General features: G+C 41.4%; 1 protein-coding gene across 1 annotated transcript; it reads left to right on the forward strand.

The window, feature by feature from the left end:
• Positions 1–3032: 3032 nt before the first annotated feature.
• CCDC71 (coiled-coil domain containing 71) lies at positions 3033–27620 on the forward strand. The gene is made up of 2 exons (XM_056865852.1): positions 3033–3056; positions 26370–27620. The coding sequence occupies exon 2, from the start codon at positions 26430–26432 to the stop codon at positions 27618–27620; it is 1191 nt and encodes a 396-aa protein (XP_056721830.1). The 5' UTR covers positions 3033–3056; positions 26370–26429.

Raw genomic sequence — 27620 nt, forward strand, 5'->3', positions numbered from 1 at the left:
CACCACCGGCGGGAGATTTTTGGGGAGGAAGCTGAGGAAAGCAGGGTTTGGGGAGGGACTTTAATGCCATAGAGTCCAATTGCCAAAGCGGCTATTTTTTCAAGGTGAACTGATCTCTATCGGCTGAAGATCAGTTGTAATAGCAGGAGATCTCCAGCTAGTACCTGGAGGTTTGGCAAACAAACAGCAGAATAGGCTAATAAACACATCAGTAGTAACGATGAGAATAATAGTATAATACAAATCCAACTATTCAAACATACAAAATATACAATCGTGTAACAACCAGGTATAATCCACTATAGGGAAACAACATGAGTCCAACACGATGCTATAGGATTTCAAAGCTTGTTCAGTGTTGTTCACAATCTTGCCAGGATACAATCAAGTTGTCAAATAGGTGGTAGCATTTCCACTCATCAAAACATAGGCAGAGGAAAGTTCATAAACCCATCAAATCAAAGACAGGGATCCGGTATTCATTCTGTTTCGAAATGCCTCTTCATCAGGGTTCAACTGACTGCATAATAGCTAGTTCTGTGTTGAATGGAACAGCAACCCTATCAGGGCCCCCTGGAGAGCATACAGACAACCAGTGTTCCTGTAGCTGTACTGGCTTCCAGTTGTTAGCCAAATTGCCCTTTAACTTGGGGAATTAGCAAGCAAGATGGCAAATTACAATATTTATTTTTATAGCGGTATCACAACCTTTGTATACCAGAGCCAGTAACTGTGACCTTTAAATAAAGACAGAAGCAATGGATTCCAAATTAAAAGAGTTTATGTCGTTTTCAATCAAATCAGTGTTGCATACACACATACAGAGAAATCTAGGAAATTCAAAGAAAGGAGTACAAGCACAGATGCCAACATGGCAGGAATCGTTACCTTCTTGAAGCGGTGTTGTCCAAGTTCACGTAGACTAAGGCAGAAGAAAGTAAGAGCAAAGGTGGGGGCAAGGGGTTCCCATAGACTTGGCCAGCAAGGTGGGAGGGAGCGTGGTCAGGCTGCGCAAAACCCAAACCAACAGAGTAACGTCAAAGGTGCCAGGAAAGACCTAAGGTGCCATAATGGGCTGGGGGCACCCCAGATATACTGTTTTTCTGGGGGAGGGTTTTTTTTTACCCCTCCTAGGTTCCCAGGTGACAAAAGGTGACAAAAGGATTAATCTGTGACTACCGGGGTAGGGTAGTGAGAATTTGGAAATCTATTCTGATTCCAATGGCATTTGCAACCCGGGAGGAACCGGGAGATCTCTGCTGAAGTGATTAACGTTCTGGAACAATGGGTGCGTTCTCTGCAAACGTCTGGGGATCGCTGTTGCATAACTGGAGGAACGACTCATCGGTGATATCAGGATCGCTGCTGATTGCCCATTAAGCTGCTGATGTTGCAATGGGAAAGGGGGGTGTTGGCACTGATTACGTGACTGTCTGCTTTTCACGACATGGCTGCGGCTGGAACAGTGATTGCACAGGAACATGGAGTCTGTCAGGTTCGCTGGAGGTTGCCCTTGCTTCTGTTTCCTAGTTGCTGGCTGCACGGAGCTCGCAGGAGCGGCCGTGTCCGTTTCAACGGAGCGCGCAGCGACTGTCCCGTAGCGTTTGGGGCGGGTGCGTGGCCAGAACAGTAGTCGTGTGCCTGCATATTGGGTTGCCAGGTCCAGTCCAGGAGTTTAGGCGGCCCATAAGCTTTCACAGTAGTATACCAGATCAGGTTAAAGGTATTGGTACTTACCTTCAAAGCCCTAAATGGTCTGGGACCTTCGTATCTTCAGGACTGCCTTCTTCAATGTACTCCCCAAACAGCCCCTCATTCATCTGCTGGCAATGTACTTGTGGTCCCTGACCCAAAGCCCATCTGGTTGTCCTGGATTAGGACCAGAGCCTTCTCGGCTATGGCCCCCGGGCCTGGTGGAACTCTTGTCAAAGGGGACCCGGGCCATTAAAGATCTGGCCCAGTTCTGCTGGGCCTGCAAGATGGAGATGTTCTACCAGGCCCATGGTTGAGGACAGCAACGGTTTATATAGCTAACACCATATGCCAACCTGGACTGTGGGACCCCTCTCCGTTGCCTGCCACCCAGTCTCTCCACCTTACCAGCCCTTCCGATTTTCACCTGGGTTGCTGATGGCTGCTGCACCGCTCCAGTTCTCTGTAGGGTCAAAACCTGATATTTTAATCCAGGGTCTATGGTTTTAGATGCAATGAACTGAATTCACTTGTTGTGGTTTTAATAGTTTTAAATTCTATTGTTATGTTTGTGCTTGTTGTTAGCTGCCCTCAGCCCTGCTAGACAGGGAAAGGGTGGGATACAAGTGTAAACAATAAAGAAATGAATAAAATGGTTGCCAGCTCTGGGTTGGGAAATACCTGGAGATTTTGGGGGTGGAGCCTGGGGAGGGCAGGGTTTTAGGAGGGTACAATACCGAGTACAATGCCAAAGAGTCCACACCTCCAAAGCAGCCATTTTCTACAGGGGAACTAATCTCTGTAATCTGGAGATCATCTGTAATACCAGTTCTCCAGGTCCCACCTGGAGGTTGGCAACCCTAAGAGGTAAAGGGGTTTCTGGCAAATTGATAGTGGAAAATCTCAGGCAGAGGTACTTAGGGTAGTGGGAGGAGATATTTTGGGGGTGAGGTAACTGGGGGAAGTCAATGAGGGTCATGGGGAAGCCAAATGGTTGGTAGGGAAAAAGTTTTTCAAGGTGGTGTGTTTTGGGTGGGCCGGGCTTAAGGTGTTAGGCGGCGAGGTTGAGCGTTTGAGACGGGTGGGCGGAGCCCCGCGGGTGGGCGGGGCCACAGACCAGGCCGGTGGGCGGGGCTTGGCGAGGCCCATTGGTGGGCGTGGCCAAGAGCCGCAGAAGGGGCGTCGGCCAGACGAAGCAACAGGATGGGGGTGTGGGGGCGGGGCTCCCCCGGGGGGCAGTTGGGGCAGTTCTCGCCTCGCCGGAAGCGGATGTGGCCTAGTGTTTCCGGCGCTTCGCGGGAGGGCGGCCACGTTAGAGCAGCTGGGACGGCGCAGTGGCTTTTTGCTGGTTCCCGCGGCGGCCGGTAGGTTGCGGGCCGGCGCCGGCCGTGAGCGGCGGCTCCTGGTGGGGGCGCTGCAGCGGGGACTGGAGCTCGGGACTGGGCGCCTCGGGCGGCTCCTTGCCCGGCTCCCCTCCCGGCGCCGCCGCCGCCCTCGTCCTCCTTCTCCATTAGGCGATGGCGCCCCGCCCTTCCCTCCTCGGGGGGCCGAGGCACCCTCCTCCAAAGCCCCTGCGGGGGGCACCATTTCACACGACACGCCCATCCCTGCCTCGGTGGCTTTTCCCCTCCGGGCCACGCCTGCCCGGTCCCCGGCGCGTCCCTGGCGCTCGCGCTCCCCTTGCCTCTGCCTCTCTCTGTTTTTCTGGGGAGCCCCTCGTCCCCGCCCCCCGGCTCTCCCCGGTGTCCCGGTGCCGCCAGTGCGGCCCCGAGCCTGCCTGCTTGCGACATGTCTCGAGTAGGGCAATTAACCGGGAGCCCAGTGGCACCTGAAAGACCCCACACGATTGATTCCAGGGTAAACGTCGCTGGTGCCCTGACCTGGATGGCCCAGGCTAGCCTGATCTTGTCAGATCTCAGGAGCTAAGCAGGGTCAGCCCTGGTTAGTATTTGGATGGGAGGCCACCAAGGGAATACCAGGGTTGCTGTGCAGAGGGAGGCACTGGCAAGCCACCTCTGATAGTCTCTTGCCATGAAAACCCCAAAAAGGGGTCGCCATAAATCGGCTGCGACTTGACAGCACTTCACACACACACACAAACGTCGCTGGAATACGGCCACCTTTCTGGGTTTAGTGGTTGCTTCGTGGCCCTCCCCAAGTCTTCTGTCCTAGGATAGGAGATCCTCCTCGCTGTCTCCCTTCTCTGGAGAAGGGGTGCAACTCAACTATCGTTTGCTTTCTTTACACTTACCCCCAGGCTAGATTCCTCTGTTTGTAACCTACAAACCAGACAAGCGATGAATAATTTGCTGGACTGTGTGTGTTTTTTTAGTCAGTGACTGGGTTTGGGTTTTGTAGAAGGCGAAGGAGCTAACACTTTAAAAGTAGCTTTGACCTGACTGGGCTGCTTCTTTTGGGCTGTTCTTGATACTTTGTGGCCTCAACATGTCGATGTCCCCAAATGCCCACTGATAATAAGCATCTCAACAGGTGTCCAGTTTCTTTGCTTTGTTGAAATCAGCCAAGATGATGTGAGACCTGGAGGTTTTAAAATTGTCTTTATTCTATTATTTATGTCCTTTAAATAATTAAAAAAACTAGTCATAAGATATCTACAGGAAAAAACTAAATGTATATTTGCAAACCAAAATTCATAAACTTTCTTCGGTGACTATTGTGGGATGCTAAGATTTTCATCCCAAGGCATTTGCAAACTTTGCTTTTAAAGTTATGTCTATGTCCAGTTACCTATACAGGTACAGGTGTACCTTGGGCAAAACACTGGAAGAGTGTGTACCCCATGTTACCCCCTAACACCCCCCCCAATTGTTTTCTGCCAGCTGATGGTGACTTTTTGTTTAGTTTGGCGTTATTTTTTCCTGTTTGTTTTAATTTGCTGTTTTACATATTTGTATTAATTTAAAAATGATTTTAATGCCCTTTTAACTGTTTGCTGCATTGAGGGCCCTAACTGGGTGGGAAGGCAGGCTACAGATGTTTTAAATAAAACAATGATGTTATTAGCTGGTTACCATTCTTAAGCAGTTTACAAAAACAACACTAATACTATAAATGTAAGAGTATTATGTAGACAGTGTAGGTGATATGTCTGTAACATTTATGTAATGAGTCCATCAATGTCTTTTTAATTAGTCTCAAATGACACGTCACAAAGCTTTGGAGTTACCTAGGACTTTTCATCAGGCTGGATATTCAGTATGAAAAAAGGTGAGGGAAGGGAATAATGTTTCATGACATGATGGAAAAGTCCAAGTTTTCCGTTTGTGATAGTCTTGATGTGGTAAAATGGTTCGTAGAGGAGAAGGAAACCCAAGACCGTTGTTTGCAAGAAAACAGTTATTTATTCGGAGCAGCTGCTACCCAGAGCACTCTACTGAGTAAAAATCTCAGCCCCGATTGTACTGAGGAAGGGATATTTATCCAAATTCAAGATATGACAACCCATCAGTATTCAGGGTAAAGCTGATAGCACTCCAGACACGGAGGCGGCAGTATAGTAACAGTTTCACCCAGGTCTTGTTATGGTTTACTGTAACCCTCCATGACTCTTGCCCCAATTCCTTAGCACACACACAGAGAGATATTCTGCCCAGCAACAAGCTATTCCCTGGCTGTCCTAATACATTTCAATACATTTTACAGAAAGGAAAAGAGATTATTGCAAATTGCTAAATCAGTGGATCTTCCATAGTCAGGGGAAGTCTACCCTGCTGTCTCAGTCTTAAAACCAAAAAGAAGCACAAAAACAACCAATTTGCTTTTGCAAATCTAAAAGCTGTAGCTTGTAGTTAATTCTGTAACACCTCCTGCATTCCGTTTTAAGATTGCTTCAGACGTGGCCCTGAAACATCTGTGTTCCTCCCCCAATTTTTTGGTGTGAACATCCAGCCTAACTAAGAGCTCTGGAGAATGCAGACGCTTGCACGTCCTTTTGTGTCATTTTGATCCATCCAAGTAGAAAGGTATTGCACTTCTTTTGTGTGTGGACCAATATGGCTGCCTCCTGACTATAACTTTGATGCAAGCAACAATAACAATATTGGAAATGAATTAACTCCATGCTGCAAGCTAGTGTTATCTCATTTACTTTAGGTGAGGAAAGTCTCAGACCAGGGAATTCTCTTCTCTGTCTAGTCCCCTGGACCTGCTTTCATTGTAGTATAATGCTTATGGTTGGCATTACCTGCCACAGTAAACACATATATGCGGTGTCCATCTTTTAAATTAATTGGGTTGTTTTATGGTTTATGGTTTTATATATTTTACTGTTTTATTGTTATATAGGAAATTTTAATGTTGTAACCCTCCCTGAGCCCGGCTTGGTCGGGGGAGGGTGAACTAGAAATATGAAAATAAATAAATAAATAAATAAAGTACTACTCTTTCTTCCAAGGCCAGACCTTTTTTCTTATGGTCTTCTGATTAGTGGCTTCTGCTCCCTGTTTATTCAAGGATGCAAAGGCTTTTTGTTGAGAGCTTGGAAACTGGATGATTTTGAAACCTGCTGTTCCATTTTGCACAAATTCATCTCTTTGAATTTGGGCTGTGCACTGGCATTAAACATTTTTCTGTGTCTGATTTTTTACCATTGTCCACCTGGGCAATCCAAGAATCTCTTGGGAGTTGAGCATGCTTCTGGTTTTGATTGGTTTTTAGTAATCATTTGTACTGGTTTTGAGGGTGACAAGTTGCAATAGTTGGGCGTGCATTTGGAAATGGTTTGGCTGCCCCAGTAATCCAGAGTGAGTGCTATTGAGGAGTGCTATTTTCTTTGTGTTTGACTTGTATGTTTGACATTTATGTTTGACATTGAAGTTTGACAATTGACTTGTATGTTTGACATTGACTTGTGTTTGACATTACCCGTCATATAGGTAGTCTGGTAGATAGTGCTGGGGAGGAGCCAGTGGTTGTGTTGCTTGTTGGCACCAACGACGTGGGGAAATGTAGTCCGGAGGTCTTGGAATCCAAATTTAGGTTGCTAGGCAGGAGACTAAAAGCCAGGACTGCCAAGGTAGCTTTCTCAGAAATGCTACCTGTTCCATGTGCAGGACCAGCTAGGCAGGCACAGTTGGTGAGTCTCAATGCGTGGATGAGACGGTGGTGCAGGGAAGAGGGCTTTAGATTTGTAAGGAACTAGGCAACATTTTGGGACAAGCCGGGCTGATACAAAAGGGATGGGCTCCACTTGAACCAGGATGGAACCAGACTGCTGGTGCGTAATATAAAAAAGGTGGCAGAGCAGCTTTTAAACTGAACCTGGGGGGAAAGCCGACAGGAGCTGAGAAGCATCCGGTTCGGGCAAACTCAGTGCATACGGACAAAGGGGAAATGGCTTCAGATTGCCCACATATAAATTACTTAGACATGAAAGGGAATGGAAAAAAATGATGGATAACCACTTAAAGATGCCTAAAGGTACATGCCAGGCAAGTCGAAAGAGAGAAACAGTGTGGAGGTGTTTCTATACTAATGCTAGAAGCCTCCAAGCAAAAATAGGGGAGTTAGAGTGCATGGTTTTAAGAGAAAACATAGATATAGTGAGCATTACAGAAACCTGGTGGAGGGGAGAGAACCAGTGGGATGCAGTCATCCCTGGTTACAAACTGTATAGAAATGACAGGGAAGGGCGTATTGGAGGGAGTGTTGCTATGTATATCAAGGAAGGCATAGGGCAGACTCGTCCACAGAATCCTTATGGCTGACTATTCCGGGCCCCAAAGGAGATTTAGTACTGGTGACGTTCTATCGGCCCCCTGACCAAATGGCTCAGGGTGATCTTGAGGTGGGGAATGAAATTAGAGAAGCATGTAAAGGTAATGAAGTGGTAATAATGGGAGACTTCAACTTCCCTCATATTGATTGGATAAATGTATGCTCCAGTCAAGCCAAAGAGATAAAATTTTTAGACATCCTAAATGACTGTGCCCTCGAACAGTTGGTCATAGACCCAACCAGAGGGGAGGCGATCCTGGATTTAATACTCTGGTGCTGCCAGTGACTTAGTGTGGGATGTGGATGTAGTTGAGCCAGTTGGCAATAGTGATCACAATGGCATCAAATTTAATTTATATGCAAGTGGGAAAGTGACTGGGAAATCTCAAACAATTACCTTTGACTTTAAAAGAGGGAACTTCTCTAAAGTGAGAAAACTGGTAAAGAGGAAGTTGAGAGGAACAGTTAGGAGGGTTAAATCTCTTGAAAAGACTTGGGGGTTACTCAAGTCCACATTACTAGAGGCTCAGCTAGCTTGTATACCACAGGTCAGGAAAGGTAGTAATAAGTCCAAGAGGTCACCACCATGGCTAACGGGTAAGGTGAAGGAAGCAATTAGAGAAAAAAAGTCTTCCTTCAGAGATTGGAAGGTTTGTCCAAACAAGGTGAACAGAAGCAAACACAAACTTGCACAAAGGAAATGCAAGCAGATAATTAGAGATGCAAAAAAAGATTTTGAAGGACATATTGCTAAACACATCAAAACAAACAATAAGAAATTCTTTAAGTATATTAGGAGTAGGAAACCAGCTAGGGAAGCGGTTGGACCATTGGATGACAATGGGAGTAAAGGAACTCTAAGGGAGGATAAAGCTATTGCTGAAAAACTAAATGAATTCTTCTCATCTGTCTTCACTGTTGAAGATACAGGGCAGATTCCTTCTCCTGAACAGAGATTTTGGAGAGGGGAAAATGAGGAACTGAGACAAATAGTGGTAACAAGGCAGGGAGTCCTAGAACGTCTAGACCAACTGCAAACTAACAAGTCACAGGGACCAGACGGTATTCATCCTAGAGTTCTTCAAGAACTCAAATGAGAAATTGCTGAACTTCTAACAAAGATATGTAATATGTCCCTTCGATCAGCCTCTGTACCAGAGGACTGGAGAATGGCCAATGTAACACCCATTTATAAAAAAGGTTCCAGGGGGGACCCAGGAAATTACAGGCCAGTTTGCTTAACGTCTGTTCCGGGTAAATTAGTGGAAAGCATTATTAAAGATAGAATTGTCAAGCCTATAGAAGGGCAAGGTCAGCTGGGCAAAACCCAACATGGCTTCTGTAAGGGTAGGTCCTGTCTCACTAACCTATTAGAGTTTTTTGAAAGCGTCAGTAAGCATGTGGACAGGAATGAGCCTGTGGATATTGTGTATTTGGATTTCCAAAAAGCTTTTGACAAAGTCCCCCACCAAAGACTGCTAAGCAAACTTCATAGACACGGGATAAGAGGACAAGTCCTCTTATGGATTGAGAGCTGGCTGAAAAATAGGAAGCAGAGAGTAGGAATCAATGGTCAGTTTTCCCAATGGCGGGATGTGAGCAGTGGGGTGCCTCAGGGATCTGTGTTGGGACCGGTGCTTTTCAACCTGTTCATCAATGACCTGGAGTTGGAGTTAAACAGTGAAGTAGCCAATTTTTCAGATGACACCAAATTATTTAGGGTGGTTAAAACAAAATCGGACTGCGAAGAGCTTCAGAAGGATCTCTGCATATGGAAGAATGGGCATTAAAATGGCAAATGAGATTCAATGTGAGTAAGTGTAAAGTGATGCATATTGGGGCAAAAAATCCCAATTTCACATATACACTGATGGAATCTGTGCTGGCAGCAACAGACCAAGAAAGGGATCTTGGGGTGGTACTGGATAGCTCAATGAAGATGTCAACCCAGTGTGCGGCTGCTGTAAAAAAGGCAAATTCCATGCTGGCCATAATTAGACGAGGAATAGAGAATAAAACTGCTGATATCATACTGCCCTTGTACAAATCTATGGTGAGACCACACTTGGAATACTGTGTACAGTTCTGGTCACCACACCTAAAAAAAGGATATTACAGAGCTTGAGAAGGTGCAGAAAAGAGCAACCAAAATGATTAGGGGACTAGAGCAACTGTCCTATGGGGAGCGGTTAAGACGCTTAGAAGAGACATGATAGAGGTCTATAAAATTATGCATGGTTTGGAGAGAGTGGACAGGGAGAAGTTTTTCTCCCTCTCCCATAATACTAGAACACGGGATCATCTGCTAAAGCTGGAGGGTGAGAGATTCAAAACATAACTGTGCTGTTGCTTGAGCTCCAGCAAGCGGTGACCTTTTGCAACCAGATGCGGGAGGAGGCAGTTTCTATCCTGACTCCCTTCTAGTCTCCAAGGCCGAGAACAGTGGAGTCACATTCCATCCAATTAGTGAAGATGAAATCATGAGCCTTGACTCCTGTGAGAACTGGGTGGGCTTAGCTGCAGATAAGCCCTCACCACTCCACCTCACTCTGACCCCCAGGTCACATGGCTTGTAACAGGGTTACTAGTTAATTGACATCACCAGCCACGGATCTGATTGATCAAATGAGCTCAGGCCAACTCAGACCCTTGGCTATAAAGTTTAGCATTTTCAGTCTAGTTTTGCTCTTGTTACCTTATTCATGGCTTCTTGACCAACCTTGGACCTTTTGATTTCGTGCCTGCTTTATGGATCAGACGTGCTATCTGTCCATGCTGACACTTGGAAAGAGTGGACTTTGAATGCTGGAGGATTTTAACTGGTGATCAGGACTAATGTTATTACTGTGTAGTTAGACCTTTTGGTTTTGCCTTTGTTATTTCAATCGCTGATTAGAAATATTCTTGCGCAGTTTTAATAAATCACTTAAGTTATATCTTGTGGTGTTTTGTCTTTGGGTGGCTTCAGTCTAATTCCAGTACCTATCTCTACATGGCTACACCTACCAGGTAAATTGTTTGTGAAACTCACACTGTAAGTGGTCTATCTTGCAGGGGTGACTTTCTTGACTTTAATCCCAGGAAGGTTGGAAGCTTGCCCCTTGGCTTCTGGCTGTTTGGGTAGTGAAAGGGAGCTGGTGGCAACTACTAAGACTGAGGTGTGAGGACTCATACCCCAGGGTTTTGTAATTTTGTGTGTTGCTGGCCCGTCCCAAGAATTCCTTGGACTAGGGGTTCTTTTTTTTTTTATATATAATTTTTTTATTTTCATAATTAACACAGAAAAAAGAAAAAAAAAGAAAAAAATACATGCCAGTTCAGTTTTTATTGCATATGACCATTGGCTGTTACAAGACATAATAATAAAAAAACACCGCTAAACTGGATGACAATCATGAATAACTGTTACATTTTAGTAACAAATTGAAAGCTTTAAGGGTATTTTTCTCTAATCCTCCGGATCCTATTAAAATACAGCACATAAAACATTATTAAACGGTTAACCTTCAGAGTTATCTTGGTTTATCAAACATGAAGTAAACAACAAAACTACTCAAGCCAAAAATCGACTCTGTAAGATAAGGGAAACCCCAAAAGTGAAATCTCAGGCCCAATATGATTTTAGTCCTGGACAATAAGAGACTGCCAGATAGAATTCACAGTGACATGCTTTCAGCCTAGCCTACCTCACAGGGTTATTGTGAGGATAAAATGGAGGTTGGGAGAATGATGTAGCTGCTTTGGAGCCCCACTAGGGAAAAAGGTGGGGTATACATGACTCAAGGTTTGGGTGTTTGTTTTAATGGCTTTTAAGATGGGATTTTAATTTGTGTGTTTTAATTTGTTAGCCACCTTGGTGGCCCTATGAAGGCAGAAAGTCAGGACATAAGAATGAAAATAAATAAAATAAAAATAAATAAATAAAATCACTGTTAATAATAATAGTAATAATAAAAATAATAATGAATTAAGTAATAGTAATGATAAAATATGTAGCAAGCTGCCTTGGGCAGCTTTTTTGGAGGAGTGGTAGAGTACATATTATAAGAATAATTTTTTAAAACTCCTGTTAACTCCTTCCTTTAAGTATGGCAGAAGGTGTTTAGACTTTGGCATTTGCGGGGCAGCAACAGATAAGATAATTCAAGCTTCTCCATGTGATTTTTAAAAACAACAACAATATTTTTGAAGTAGTGTTATAAGGGAGGGGCCATACCTCAGTGGGAAAGCACCTTCTTTATTTATTTACTTCCTTCCTTTATAGTTTGCCTTTCTCGCTGAGACTCAAGGCAGATTACAGCTAAAGACAGAACAGTAAGAACAGTGCAATACACAGAATCCACAAAATGGAAACACACCAATGCAGACAGATCGCAAAGTGTGGAGGGAATCTGGCCTGGTCTCAATACAGTAAAAATCCCGCAACAGAAAGGTGGAGGACAGTGTTTAAAAAGTGTAATGCACTCAGCGAAGGCTACCTTAACTATAACTTTGCTCCTTCTATACTGTTCTGTATTTAGCCTTCTGTGGAATGATAGGAATGTGGGAGTCTTCCTGCCCTCATCAGGCAGGCCGTTCCTCTAGGCAAGAGCCACAGCAGAGAATGCTCAGGTGCAAGCTGTTGATCTTACCCATTTGCTGGGTGGCACATGAGAAAACTTTGTTCTGGTGAGCTGAGCTTCCTCAGCAGAGCATATTGGAAAAGGCGATCCTGCCAACGTGCAAGTCCAAGGCCACGAAGGGCTGTGTAAGTGATAACCAGTACTTTGATTGCATTTGGAAACTAACTGGTAACCAATGTAGTGACTGCAGAATAGGTGTAATATGCATACTCTGTTTAGCTCCTGATAGTAATCGAGCCGCAACGTTCTCTACCAGCTGGAGTTTCCCATTAGTCTTCAAGGGCAGACTTACAGAGAGTACATTACTGTAATCTAGCCATAAGGAATAGAAGATTTGAAATCTAGTAGAACTTTAAAGACTAATGACACTTATTTCAGCATGAGCTTTCATGAGTCATAGCTCACTTCTTTGGATGCTATGTAGAGGAAATAATTTTATATATTTTTATAAGGAAAATCACAGAAGGTGTGTGATGTCTCCCCATCTTCAGACCTAGAAACTCGGGGCTGAAATTGCACATCCTACAAACTTATTTTGTTTTTTTAATACTTTTTATTATTGAAGCTTTCGAGACTGCTTAGTCTTCTAGTCCCCAGTGAGGGCATTGCCTGGACTCAGTGCCATATGGCATTCACCTGTCCTGAAGGGATTATAGGCTTGAAGGAACCACACAGTAGACTAAGAAACAGGTTTATTTCAGTGGTGTGGGTGGCTTCATTGTTTACCGGTACTTCTTTTTCCAGCCTAACCAGTATTACAGTAATAAAGTTACTGGAGAGCTGGGGCCTGAGATATCATAACAGTTATGAAGTAGGTTTCTTGTATCATAGAATCAGAGAGTTGGAAGGGGCCATACACGCCATCTAGTCCAACCCCCTACTCAACGCAGGATCCGCCTAGAGCAGTGATGGTGAACCTTTTAGAGACCAAGTGCCCAAACTGCAACCCAAAACCCACTTATTTATTGCAAAGTGCCAACAAGGCAATTTAACCTGAATACTGAGGTTTTAGTTTAGAAAAAAACAACAACTCATACATTAACATTTGCAACTCTCTAGATGTGCTGGGGTGACGGCGCACGTGCCCACAGAGAGGGCTCTGCGTGCTCCCTCTGGCATGCGTGCCATAGGTTCGCCACCACTGGCCTAGAGCATCCCGGACAAGTGTTTGTCCTGCCTCTGCTTGAAGACTGCCACTGAGGGGGAGCTCACCACCTCCCTAGGCAGCTGATTCCGCTGCTCAGCAATCTTACTGTAAACATTTTTTCCTAATGTCCAGCTGGTACCTTTTCTCCTGCAATTTAAACCCATTATTGAGAGTCCTATCCTCTGCTGCCAACAGGAACAGCTTCCTATCCCTCCTCTGACAGCCTTTCAAATACTTAAAGAGAGTAATTATGACCCCTTCAACCTCCTCCAGACGAAACATTTCCCAACTCCCTCAGCCTTTCCTTGTAGGGCTTTGTCTCCAGGTCCCTGGTTATCCTCGTTGCTCTCCTCTGCACCCGCTCCATTCTGTCCACATCCTTTTTGAACTGCGCAAAGTACTCCAGGTGTGGCCTGAACAATGTGGTGTACAGCAAGACTATGACATCTTGCGATTTGGATGTTATTCCCCAGTTGATACACCCCAAAACTGCATTAGCCTTTTTTGCCACTATAACACTTCCTGCTCATATTCAGCTTACAATCCACCCATACCCCAAGATCTTGTTCATGCACACTGCTACTCAGAAGTGTATCCCCCATCCATTATGCATGCTTCTTATTTTTGTTACCCAAATGTAGAACTCTGCACTTGTCCTTGTTGAATTGCATCTTGTTCACATCCGCCCATTTTTCCAGTGTGTTCATATCTTGTTGAATTCTAGCTCTGTCTTCCGGTGTGTTTGCTACTCCTCCCAATTTGGTGTAATCTTTCAAATTGAATTAATAATCCCTCCACCCCCTTATTTAGTTCATTTATAACAATATTGAAAAGTACCAGGGTGTAAAGGTCATTTCACCTGGTCCCTGTGCTTCCCCATCACTGGCACAATTTGCAAAAAAACTTTTACTTGGCATCCAGTTCTTGGCCCATAAAATGACTGTGACAATCTCTGATTTTTGTCACACCAAAGTGTCCTGCAAAAGGGTTTTCATGGGCAAATTGAAGCAGTTGCTTTCCGTATGGGGAGGTTACCACTAACTGTTCACTTCTCTTCCATACATCCCCAAATCTTCACCTGGCACACTGCCTTTACTGCTTCTGTTTTAAAATAAAGCAAGCAGGTTGTTGTGGACTAGCCTCTTGAGATTTCCCTGTACTTTTTCCAGCATCAGCCATTCACCTGCCTGCCTACTGTTGCAGTCTCACTTTGTACTAGGTTTGCCTGCTCTAGCAGTTCTTCTTGGAATGGCAACACATATCCAGTCTCTGCCTGTGCTGAAGAACGAGGGCTAGAGCTGTCTTTTTTTCTTCCTAGGGGAAACTCACTCTGCCTCTGCTTCATCCTGGCATCTAGTGACAACACATCCATGCTGGGCTTTTCCATACAGGTCCTTCCCAATTAATACATTGGCTGAAATGTCCTGACAGATGCCTACCTCAAGGCAGTCTAGACTTTTAAACACAGGGCCTCCTATTGCTTAAAGGTCAGTTAGCTTGTTAGGGATAATCTGAGTGGGCTGGATCCGTTCTGGCTTTCCCAGTGTGCGTTGTGTTCCTGAGTCTTTGAGAGCAATTATATTCTGCCCACTTAATTTACGTTTCCAGAAAATCTCCATATGCACTTTCTGGCATTTCCCATAAAAAAACTACTGTTGTGGAATTTTCTAGGTTTGTGCCTGGTTCTGGTGTTGACATAGTACCCACATTACACTTCTTTGGGGTTTCTGAGGTAATTTCCCCTCAGCTCTGAACAAAACCTTTTTAAATGTCCTGGTTTTCCACAAAGAAAACTAGCTCTTTGCTCCTCAAACGCCCCACTACATTTGGGCCTCTCCGTGTTGTGTTCCTGAGGGGTGAGGTTGTCCCACCTTTTTAATGTTAGTGCTTTCTTGGCTCCTGAGGCGAATTTGTAAGTGCCCATTTTGACCTCTATACAATCCATAATTTCCTCTGCAGTAGATACGGAGACAGGCTTCTTATCTTTAATTATCCAAATGTATTATTTTGGCACCAAATTTATAAAATAGTTCCAATCCTACGAAGCACCAGATCTGCTTGAGATTTAACTTGGCTCTCTTCTAGCCATCTATTAAGCTGAACTAATTTACAGCCAACTTCTCTATAAGATTCTCTGGCCAGTTTACGTAAACCTCTGAAATGTCTTCTATACTGTTCTGCTGTACTGCTCTTCTGGACTGGTCTGCTCTTCTATACGTTTCTGCTGTTTGGAGGACATTGATTCATAGAGTCACCATGAATCGGAAGTGACTTGACACATACACAGTTCTGCTGAGAGTCCATAACACCTCTCTGCCCTTCCTTTAAACAAATCATAATGTGTAGACTCCTGAAGACTCATTTTTTTGTAAAGTTAATTTAACCAAGTGCATATGTGAGATCAGAGATAAAGCATCCTCTTATCAGGCACACTAAAATCCTTACATGCCCTATCAAACTTATGAAGTTTGAATATCATCCTATGAAGTTTGAATATCAAACTAATGAAGTTTGATATCATCTTCTTTTTCGATTCATTGTAAAATTCTCATCAACGTGAGGTAAATCTACTGGTATTCCCTGTTCTACTTCAGACCTGAGCCTTAAACGTTTTAACTTCTGGAGCTCAATTTCCTGCTCCTTTTCCTTTTGTTTTCAGGCCAATTTTGCCTCCCTCTTTTTGTCCTTCAGGGCAAGTTCCAGTTCCTTTTCTCTGAGGGCTGTCTCTCTCTCCAGTTCTTTTTCTTTGAGAACAGCTTTCCTCTCAAATTCTTTTTCTGTAAAGGCAGTCTCCCTCTCCATTCTGGCCAATTCCAACTTAATTTTCCAGATTTCTATTGGAGTTCGATTAACATTCTCCTCAGCCATAGCTCCATCACCTATTCCTTCTACTGTTTCAGCCATTTTCTCTGCACTTTATTGTTCTTTGGAGGCATCCTGACAAACTTTTATCTTGCGAAGTGTTTTTGTGTGACTCAGCAGGGTATTTACTTCAGTGTAAACTCAATAAAATTTCACTTCAGTACTAATTGTAGTTCTGGTCCGTATTTTAAATTGGTCCTCCCAAATAAGCACCAATTTCAAACAGGGTGGGTTTGATTTAAATCAAATCGATTTAAATCACTAGTCAGTAAGACTTCATTTAAATCATAGTTTTCTACATAAAGACTCGTTCTTGCTGGTATAATCTTAATACAACCAGATGAAGGTTTCATTTTTAGAATAATAACTTTTCAGATTAGTTCTACAGATATCAAACAATTACTGATTTGGTGATACTATTAGGAATACGTAGTTCACCTCAATAATTTCATAATTCTCTATCTCCAGTTTCATTTGGGCCACCAAGCCTTGCATTTCTTTGTTGCAGTGTTTTCAATTTGCATGCATGCCTGCCTCACCCATAGGTAGAGGAACTTCATTAAAATATTCCCAAACTGGGTCTCTTTTAGGCCTGCTGCCATTTTTTCCCCCAGAGAGAGAATAATATGATAAACCTCAGGCTATACACATAAAGATCCCAGATCTAGAAACTAGGGACTTAAATTTTACATCCTACAAACTTCTTTTGTTTTCCTTCATACTTCAATGTTTATAATTGAGGTTTTTGAGATTGCTTAGTCTTCTAGACCTCAGTGAGGGCAATGCATGGACTCAGGGTTACACCCAGCGTTCACCTGGTCTGTTATGAGGGGATTATAGGCTTCAAGGGACCACATAGTAGCCTTGACAACTAAACAACTAAAACAAGTTTATTTCAATGGTATATGTGGCTTGGTTGTTTCTTTGTTTTCCTTTTCTCCAGCCTTCTCAGTATTACAGTTACTAGAGAGCTGGCTCAATAAAGGAAGCCACAGCCTTCAATTTGCAAGATCTGAGCAAGGCTGTCAAAGATAGGACATTTTGGAGGATTTTCATTCATAGGGTCGCCATGAGTCGGAAGTGACTTGACGGCACTTAACACACACAGAGAGAACTGGAACCTGAGATTATGATGCAGATTTCTTGTTTGACTGATTCTGTTGTGGTTTTTAATACATTTATGGTTAAAGGTATAGGTTATTGACAACCTTCAGCATTGGTTTAAACTTCAAATAATGATTTTAGGTTTAAAATTTGAACTTGCATGGGAAAAAATGAGTTGTTTATCTGAGAGAAGATATTTGAAAGGCATTTGAAAAAACACGGAGCAAGGTTATTTACAATGTTCTTAGATATTGGATAATTATTTGAAGTTTGAGTACATAGCCAAAACAAGGTTGTAGAGAAAAACACAAATGTAGAGAAAAACACATTCTTGTGGTTTCTCTTGCTTTTAAGTCTAATGTGATAATGACTTGTTTGGTCTTTGTGGTTAATAAGCCTTGAAGATGAAAGTGAAAACTGGGAACTTATTTTGAGAAAGCATACTATATCTATGGGTGTTATTTCTTATGTCATATGTTTGTCTGTCATGAGATTAGGAAAAGGTTAGGAAAAGATGTTTGTTAAAGGGATATTTTGACTTTTTATGTCTTTTGATGTCTGAGAATATTGTAATATTCTCATAACAATTTTCTACTGATTTTCATAATAGTTGACCTCTCATAATAATTGACCTCTGAAAGGGTATATAAAGGGATTTAAAATTGTAAGAGGTTGGATATTATTTGCCAGGCAAGTTTGCATGCTGTCTGTCAGAGAATTATCCCTGGCATTACACATTCATGGGTATGTAATGCTATTACATTTTTCATTGTAACTTTTTACTGTATTTTGTTAGAATCTGTTAGATTTTTTCATGTAATCTAATTTTCATATATATTAGTGAGTTTTCTACTTTTTCATTAATAATATTAAAGCATTAACAATAAAAAGGAATTCTAACACAATTCAAAGTTGTGTCATTGCTTGGGGTGGCTGGTTAAGTAAAATAACGTATTTTTGTGAAATACAAGATCTAAAAACATAGCCACTTATCACAGCGATTAATCTTCTTCAATTCAGACTTAACTTTTAACCTTAAACTTTTTTTTGACATGAACAGCACCCAAACCCGATCTATCTTCAGAATACCTAAAGGACTCCCTGCCTAACCAGCAGACTTCCTAACCCTTCTACCAAAATGCAACCACCCTCAATTTTGTCAGTTGGCCCACAGTTAAACTGCCAACGTCTCTCCCCCACAACATTCCAATCCACCATTCCAAGTCATCAGTGGAGGCTCTTAAGATAGTGTAGCTGGTGTTGCTATTTATTTGATTTTTATCCCGCCCTCTGTTATGTCCTGTGATAGTATTGCCTTAGTGTATATGGAGACAAAGTTGGCATCTAGATTTGGTCCCTGGGTTTGCATTTCTTACCAGCGACCGTGGACTAGCCAACAAAGAAACAAACCCAGAAACCAAACCCTGTAACAGACCTCAGTACTAACGTTGTCCAGCACCATGTAGCTGCATGTCTTTGGGTTAGTTATCACTCCTGCCACTCCTCCCACTGATAACTGAATTGGCATCCACCATAGGGTGGCTCCAAATGAGAGAGAAATTAAGCTGATTTGTTGATCATAAGCTGCAGCCCTTGCTCTGCAAGTGAATTGTTTTGTGAGCGCATGGCAATGCAGTAATTATGAAAGCTGTGCGTAAGTTCAGCAAGGAGGTCAGTGCAGGAGAAAAACTGATGTGGTATACAGCCAAGAGGAGTTGCAGTAATTGGCAGTCCAGCAATATGCCTGTAAGCTAAATTCAGAAGCATTGGAGTTTAAGGAGCTTTGCAGGAGGACATGTCCCGTTTAATCAAGGAGGATGACTGGAGAGGTGGGTCCTCACATGAGGGTCACCAACAATGTAAGACGCTCAGAAAAAATATATATAGATGAGGTGTAAATGCTTAAAGGAAGGAATGAGTCCTTAAGGTGAATCTCACAGGGAAGATCACCAGTGGTACAGGAAAAAGGAGTACATTCCAGATGAAGAAATAGAAGGTTTTATGTGGGGCGGTTGTCACTGCGATAATCATTCCACCAATACAAAGGGAATCTCTAGACTACTTACCAGCAGCATTGGCTTGACATGAACAGCGAAACAAGAAGGTTGCACATGTCTCCAAAATGAAAGAAAGCAAAGACAGATGCCGATAGTGCAGTGTCAAAGTGAATTTTTTTTTGAAAATTTTTATTGGTTTTTATAATATAAATTTTCCATATTAACAAACAACAATGAAAGTAATATGAAGATCTAAATCATAACTAATGTTGTTATAATTACTTAAGTACTTAATAAAAATAAAAAATATAGGAAAATTTTTTGACTTCCCCATCACCTCCGTCCGCCTCTTAATAAAGTATTCTATCCCATCGTGATCTGATCTGATCTTAATTATTCTTATATCTCAGTTAAATTTCATTTACATTAATCTGTTAGTATAATTAATTACACTTCTTTGTATTAATGATATCATCTAGATCAGAATAAAAGGTACTCTTCCATTTCCCCCAGTCCTAATTCATATTCACAGTATTTCATCCAAGCCTCCCATTCCCCCATAAATCGTACATTGTCTTTTTGGTTTAAAGTAGCTGTAAGTTTTGCCATTTCCACCAGTTCAAACATTTTCATAATCCAGTCTTTTTTCCCAGGGGTATCTGCCCCTTTCCATTTTGCTGCATAAAGCAATCTTGCAGCTGTTGTCGCATAAATCAAAAAAGTCCTTTGTACTAACAGGTCATCAGGTATCATACTTAATAGCATCATTTCTGGTGTTTTGGGTATATTTTTTTGTACTATTAATCTTAACTCATTATAAATCATGTCCCAAAAATCCTTAGCTTTATCACAAGTCCACCACATATGATAGAACGAACCAATTTCTTTATTGCATTTCCAACATTTAGGGGATGTCACTTTGTAAATCCTTGCGATCTTCTTTGGTGTTAAATGCCATCTATACATCATTTTGTAAATATTTTCTCGAATTGATTGTGCATTTATTCCTTTCAGGTCTTTCGACCATAGTCTTTCCCATTTATTTAAAGCGATATCGTGTCCCAAAGTTTGAGCCCAATTAATCATTGTTGGTTTAATTGTTTCCTGCTCACAATATATTGTTAAGAGAAGATTATACATTTTAGAAATCAATTGGGTATTATTATCTAATAACATCCTGTGAAAAGGCGATTTGTCTTTAGAGAATCCATTTTTCATATCTTGTGCAAAGACTGATTTGATTTGATAATATTGAAGCCATTGTAAATCGTCTTTAAGTAACTGAAAGTTTTTTAGTGAGCATTTTTTTCCTTCCCAGATTATTAACTCCTGATAAGTAACAAATTTATCCGGTCTAAGTGGGCGTAATGTCAACATTTCTTGGGGTGATATCCACATCGGTGTTGCTGGTTCAAGAATATGTTTATATCTCATCCAAATACGAATTAAGGAAGACCTGATTATATGATTACGAAATGATGCTTGTGTCTTAATTTTGTTGTACCGCAAATAGCCGTGCCATCCACTTATATTGTTAAAACCTTCAAGATCTAACAAGCGTGTATTTGATAGGTTAATCCAGTCCTTTAGCCATACTAAAGCGGCCGCTTCAGCATAGAGTTGAAAGTTTGGTAGTGCTAAGCCTCCTCTAACTTTAGAGTCCACCAAGTGTTTATATGCAATCCTCGGTTTTTTCCCTTGCCAGATGAAATTTAATATGTCTTTCCTCCAAGTGTCAAAATACTTAACATGTGATATTATAGGCAAATTTTGAAATAAGAAAAGTATCCTTGGCAAAATATTCATTTGGACTGTTGATATACGACCCAAGAGTGACAGCTTTTTATTTGACCAAATGATCATGTCAGTTTTTATCTTATCCCATAATTTAAAATAATTATTAGTTATCAGTTCTTTGTTCTTCGTAGAGATCCAAATTCACAAATATTTGACCTTATTAGCTTTCTCCCAACCTGTATATGATATAAAGTCCTGCTGTTCCCTTTCTGTCAGATTCTTGAATATTGTCTTTGTTTTTTCTTGATTAACTTCTAAATCCCGATATTCTTCCAAAATCGTCCAAAGTCTCCATCAGTATCTTCATTGAATGTGTTGGGTTTTCCAAAATTAACAGGAGGTCATCCGCGAAAGCCCTCAGTTTAAATTCATGTTTTTAAATTTTTAATCCGCGAATGTCCTCCATAGCTCTTATCTTGCAACATAGTGATTCCAACACCAAAATAAATAGTAACGGAGACAAAGGGCATCCTTGTCTGGTTCCTTTTTTTATTGAACAATTATCAGACATCGATTCATTCACCAAGATTTTTGCCTGTTGGGATGTATATATGGCCGATATACCTCTCAAGAAATGGTCTCCAAAATTTAACTTCTCCAATATCTTTTTCATAAAATCCCAGGAGACCATATCAAAAGCTTTCTCAACGTCCAAAAATACAAAGGCAGCCGTTTGTTGGATATTGTCATAATATTCCAGTGAATCTAATAAAATTTGTATGTTGTCTTTAATTTGCCTTCCTGGAACAAAGCCTGCTTGGTCTTCATGTATTAAATCTTTAATAAAATGCTTCACCCTATTCGATAAGACTGAGGCATAAATCTTATAATCCACATTTAGCAATGAGATAGGTCTATAATTTGACGTTTTTTCTGGATCTCTTCTTTCCTTATGTATCAATGATATAAATGCATGTGACCAAGTCTCTGGGGATACTCCCTTATCCAAAATTGTATTGCAAAGTAATAAGAGAAATTCCACTAAGTTGTCACTAAATGTCCTGTAAAATAGCGCAGTAATTCCATCTGGTCCGGGTGTCTTGTCCGTTTTTTGTTTCATTATTGCTTCTTGTAGTTCCTCCTTTGTAATTGGAGCATCTATCAATTGTTGTTGGGTTGTTGAAAGAGCTTTCATCTGTATTGAATTTAAAAACTTGTCTTTTTTTTTTTGAAATGTTATCTTTCTGATATAGCTTAGTATAGAATGAAACAAATTCTTTTTGTATATCCATAGTTGTATATACTGGTCCTTTAGCGGATTGAATTTTCTTTTGATCTTCTTTTGAAACGAGTCTTTCAATTGGATTGCTAAGAATTTTCCAGGTTTATTAGCATGTTCAAAGTACTTTTGTTTGGCAAATTTTAAATTTTTATTCATTTCCTCCATCATTACCAAATTCAATTGATGTTTAGATACAGAGATCTTCATTAATATTTCCTTTTTTTCTTCATGTATTACCATAACAAGTTTTTGTTCCAAATTTTGTAAATCCCAAAGTATATTATTGGTAAATTGTAGTTGAGTTTTTTTCCATGCCTTATGCTTCTATATCATGAATCCTCTTAGAACAGCTTTAAATGCATCCCAAACAGTATTTAACGAAGTTTCCCCATTTAAATTGATTTCAATTTTTTTTTAATTAAATCCTGTAATTCTTTTTGGATCTTATTATCCTTTAAAAGTTTATCATTTAATCGCCATCTAAATGCTTGTTTATTGTTCCATTCAAATGTGACTGGGTTGTGATCAGAAAAAGCTCTTGGTACAATTTGGATTTTACGTAGTTGCGTAAAAATAGATTTACTAGCCCATATCATGTCTATCCTGGAGTGTGAATCATGTCTTGCTGAGTAAAAAGTATATTCTTTAGCTGTTGTATTCATAGTTCTCCAGATGTCTTGTATTTCCAATTCTGAAGCCATGGTGAAGAAAGTTTTAGGCAAACATCCTTCATTTTCGTCTTTTGCTTTTGATTTTTTGTCCAAAGTTGAGAGAATAACACCATTGAAGTCTCCCATCAGGAGGATCTGATCATTTGCATATTGGGAAATCAGTTCATGTAATTGTCCATAGAACTTTGCTTTCCCTTCATTAGGTGCATATATTCCTACCACAATTGTCTTTTGCCCCAATATTTTGGTTTTAATAATTACAATTCTTCCTTCATCATCTTTGTACAATAGTACAGGACTAAAGCTAGAATGAGCATATATCACTACTCCCTTTGTTTTTGTTTTGGCCGAAGAGACAAATGCTTGTCCAAGCACTTGCCTATCCAAGTATTTTTTATGTTTTGTTGCTATATGGGTCTCTTGCAGACAAATTAGGGAGTATTTGTATTTCTGTAGATATTTAAAAATTCTAGCCCTTTTGGTTTTTTCATTCAGGCCATTCACATTCCAAGAAATTACTTTTGCCATGTTGTAATAGTTTTTGAAGCAAAATATTAAGTCTATAATTCAGCACCTCCTTCTGCTCCCTGTGACTCCTCTTCTTCTTCTTCTTCTTCCTCTTCCTTTTGTTCCAAAGTTAGTCCTTTAAGTTCTTTCTTATATTTCCTCAGAAATTTTCCCATGTCCGCTGGAGATGTAATTGTCATTTTAATTTCTTTGTAGGTAAAGGCCAAGCCCTGTGGCATTATCCAACGATATTTGATACCATTAGCTTTCAAAACAGATACAAATTCTTTGTAATTACTCCTCTGTGAAAGTAAATGTCTTGGTATATCCTTTAAAAGTATCAAAGAGATGTCTCCTGCTGAGACCGGGTTGTCATAGTGGATCTTCATGATCCTATCCTTAATCCTTGTATCATAAAAAACAATCATGAGATCTCTTGGTTTTGATCTTTTCATTCTTGCAGGTAATGGTATTCTATAAGCTCTGTTAATAGCTTGGTCTACCACTTGTTCTTCTATTTGAAATAAGTAAGCCAAATTAGGAATTAAAGTTTCTTTATTATCTCCCATCATATCTGGTAAATTGCGCAGACGAAGGTTGGTTTCTCTGACTTTCATCTCCATCATGGCTATTTGATCTTTGGCTGCAATCTGATTAATTTGTATTGTTTCAATCTGTTTTTCTTGGCTTTCTAGTTTTTTCTTTGTGTCCTTATGTTCTTCCATCACTTTCATGATTGATGAGTCCATTGCTTGCATGTCAGTCTTCATAGTATTCATTTGAGTCTTTACATCTTTAAGGTCTTCTGTAACCACGTCCAGTTTCTGGTTAATGGCTTGAGATGCTTGGCCAAGATTTGTCATCATAGATGTCAGCTGAGCCATCTGTGTTGACATCTGTTCAAACTGCTTAGTTGTAGCCTCTGTTTGTTTGGCTAACATTTCCTGTAGTTTCTTATCCATGGTTGAGATTTGTGCAGTTTCTTTTAATTTTGAATAGGCAGGGCTATGTAACGAGCCAGAAAGAGGGCAAGTCCCAGACATTTACATTGACATTAGGCTGGTAAAATACATGTCCTCAGGCAGGGCCCTCTAACTTGTAGTTAGTAAAGAATGCTCCAACGATCAGCTTAACAATTTTTTCGGGTTGAAAAGATCTAATTTTCACTTTAAAATAGCCTCTTAAAGTTTTGGAGTACCAACAAGTGAAAATTTATTGATGGAATACTAAAAAGTCCCTACATGTTTTGCAGTAGCTTCGTCAGGGGATCCGAAAAATGACACAAGAGGAATATAAACAAAATGGTATAAAAAACAAGGATATTTTAAAACACATTAGACTAAACCTGAATGAATGAGCATGAGTGAGATTTTCTGTGTGAAGTGCCGTCAAGTCACAGCTGACTTATGGCGACCCCCTAGGGTTTTTAAGGCAAGAGACTTTCTGAGTTAGTTTGTCATTGCTTGCCTCTGTGTTAGGACCCTAGTATTCATTGGAGGTTGCCCATCCAAATACTGATCAGGACTGACACTGCTTAGCTGATGAGATCTGACGAGATCAGGCTAGCCTGGGGCAATCCAGGTCGGGGTGAGAATATTACATACGATGAAAAATTACATTCACTATAAATATTATATTGCAGAAAACAAAGCATATACACCCTAGCAAAGCAATGTAGAGCTTTATTCACCAATGCACAAATACATAAAAACATACGTCCCAAGCATAAAGTCACATAATAATACAGGGGCCCCCAAGTTTGAAAATATCCATAAGAACTAAGCTTGAAATTTATATCTACAGTGCTTTTCCACAGCTGCTGAACTCATAGAGAAAAAGAAGAGAGAATGGAGCAAATCTTATCTTACTTACTTAAATGAGATTGCTTTAGCGGCCAACTGGCCACAAATAGCAGCACACTGAAACAACCCTTTATTACCCCATTTTATATTTAATTACTACCAACAAAAATTTGCAGCTAATAACGTAATCCTTTTGTCATTATCAAATGGTAACTCCTGAAGTAATCTCTGCGAAGAAAAATATGGTTTATAAAATATAAACTGCTCTAAAATTTTCTTCCTCAGATCCTTCCAAATGCAACAGAACAAAAGAATATATTCCAAAGCCTTAATTTCACCATCCCCACAATAACATGGAAGCCACAGCCCTCAATTTGTAAGACCTGAGCAAGGCTGTCAAAGATAGGACATTTTGGAGGACTTTGATTCATAGGGTCGCTATGAGTCGGAAGCAACTTGACGACACTTAACACACACATACACACACAATAACATGTTATATCCAAATAAGAAATACCTGCATAACACATTGTTGCTGGATCACAAAGGGTCTGTGCTCCCAGGTATTTTTATTTGATGCTACCATGGTGCCACTTAATAACAGCCTGCAACTTGCAGAAGGATGTGTTTGTCTTGACGGGATATTACTGTGGTCCAATATTATCATTATGTAATGTGTAATGCCTGCCCTTATCTGGAACACTGTGAATATATTGCTCAGCAATTTCCTGTATACAGTATGATGAGGAGCAATTTGATTCTTCAGGAGATTGGTAGGGCCATTAATATTTTAACATATAATGACCTTAACATGCTTTTCTTCGTGTCATTGAAAATTAACATGTCATCGCTACTTGCCGAGTAAAACATAATTTGGAATGATCTTTTAAAAAGCAAAGCAAAATCACTTGTGAATCTGCTCAGATATCAGGGGAGGAGGGAACATAACTTGCTAAAAGATGTGATAGACCTACTACTAGTGCTTGTTCAGTGTATTTAAAACTGAAGATAAAACTCTTTGTGTGGCTTCTGCATTCAAATCTGGTCAGTGAAGTTGTGCAGTTATGATTTTAGGCTTGTATTCTATAAAGGTCAAACTAAGTAGCAGAAGCCTCTTATGGCTTTAAGAGCCAACACTAGAAAAGCTTGTAGATGGCTGATTCTCACTGCATAAAGTAACTGCTTTCTCTCCCCCCCTTTTTAATTTGAGGTGACCTGCGCTGGCTTCCAAGTGGTTTGGACCTATTAAAAGTTCCCGTAGCCTAATGCCATGAATGTTGAAGCGGACAATGTGGAAGAAAAAGCTGTCCATTCCTGGTCAAGGATCTCCTCTGCAGGACAGAAAGCACTGGAAGAAGCTCTCCGAGTATTCAACCCCATGTCCAAGGACCTTTCTGACACAGAGACCCAGCTGGTAGCTTTCCTTCAGGGTCTCAAGGAGGAAGGCTACCAGCCCACGATCCTGAGGAGCAAAGACGTATATGGATACAGTTCATGCACCGCCAGAACACCCAGCCAGATGAAAGGCTGCCCCCAAGACTCTTCAAACATAGCCGCCTCTCTTTTGGACTCTGTTAAGGCTCCAGCCCAAAGTGCAGTAGCAAAACTATCCGCCCCCCTAGCAGGCATTACAGTAAGTTCTCCTAAAAAGCCTGCCACGCCATTGTCCAAGAACAACAGTTCCACAAACCTCCTGTTGAACTCGTTGAAACGGACACGTTCACACACATCGGAAGCCTCTGCAATGGGCTTCCCTGCTAACATGTACCCTGGTGTCTATCCAGCCATGCAGCTCTCTGTGGTGCTGGAAGCCTTGGTCCCGCTGAAAGCCACTGCGTCCTGCCTAGAGTCCAAATGCAAACAAGGGCATCTTGGGGTCTCTCCCTCAGACCTTAAACTCCTCAAGGCAGCTAATGCGTGCAGGCAACCTCTGGCAGTCAAGGCGACAAAAATGTCATCGGGTCAGCTGGACCCCATAGGGTACAGGCACATAATAAAGAAAGTGCCCGACTCTGCTGCCCTGACTTTCACCCTTTTGAAAGGACCAAAGGGTGGGGTGCTGCGGGAAAGCAACGCTTGCAAAGCCTCTGGAATCCTGAACGGCAGGATTTCCGGAAGCCCCTCCCAGAGCTGCGGTGCAGGGGCCTCCAGAACTAAAGAGCCACCAGTGGGCAAAACAGAACGGAGAGCAGGCGGCAGTCAGCCAGAGACTGCTGGGCAGAAAAGGAAAAAAGCAGAGGACAAGAGAGAGTTGCCATGCAGAAAGAAACCCAGTTCCATTCCCTCCTCCAGTAAACCAGAACGGGCTCCAGAAACAATGAACCTGCTGAAATTCCAGGCCATCAAGGTGGACAGCTCTTCAGATGATGAACTGAGGAGGAGAGCACAGAAGATCCTGAGGGTTAATCTGTCCCCGGTGATCAAAATCCACCCTTTGCCTTGCTCTCACAGTGTCCCTTGA

This window comes from Euleptes europaea, chromosome 1 (assembly GCF_029931775.1).
Source record: "Euleptes europaea isolate rEulEur1 chromosome 1, rEulEur1.hap1, whole genome shotgun sequence".
Classification (NCBI taxonomy): domain Eukaryota; kingdom Metazoa; phylum Chordata; class Lepidosauria; order Squamata; family Sphaerodactylidae; genus Euleptes; species Euleptes europaea.

Excerpts from the sequence above, each read along its gene's own strand:
- CCDC71 (XM_056865852.1), top strand. The coding sequence starts at position 26,430 with ATGAATGTTGAAGCGGACAATGTGGAAGAAAAAGCTGTCCATTCCTGG.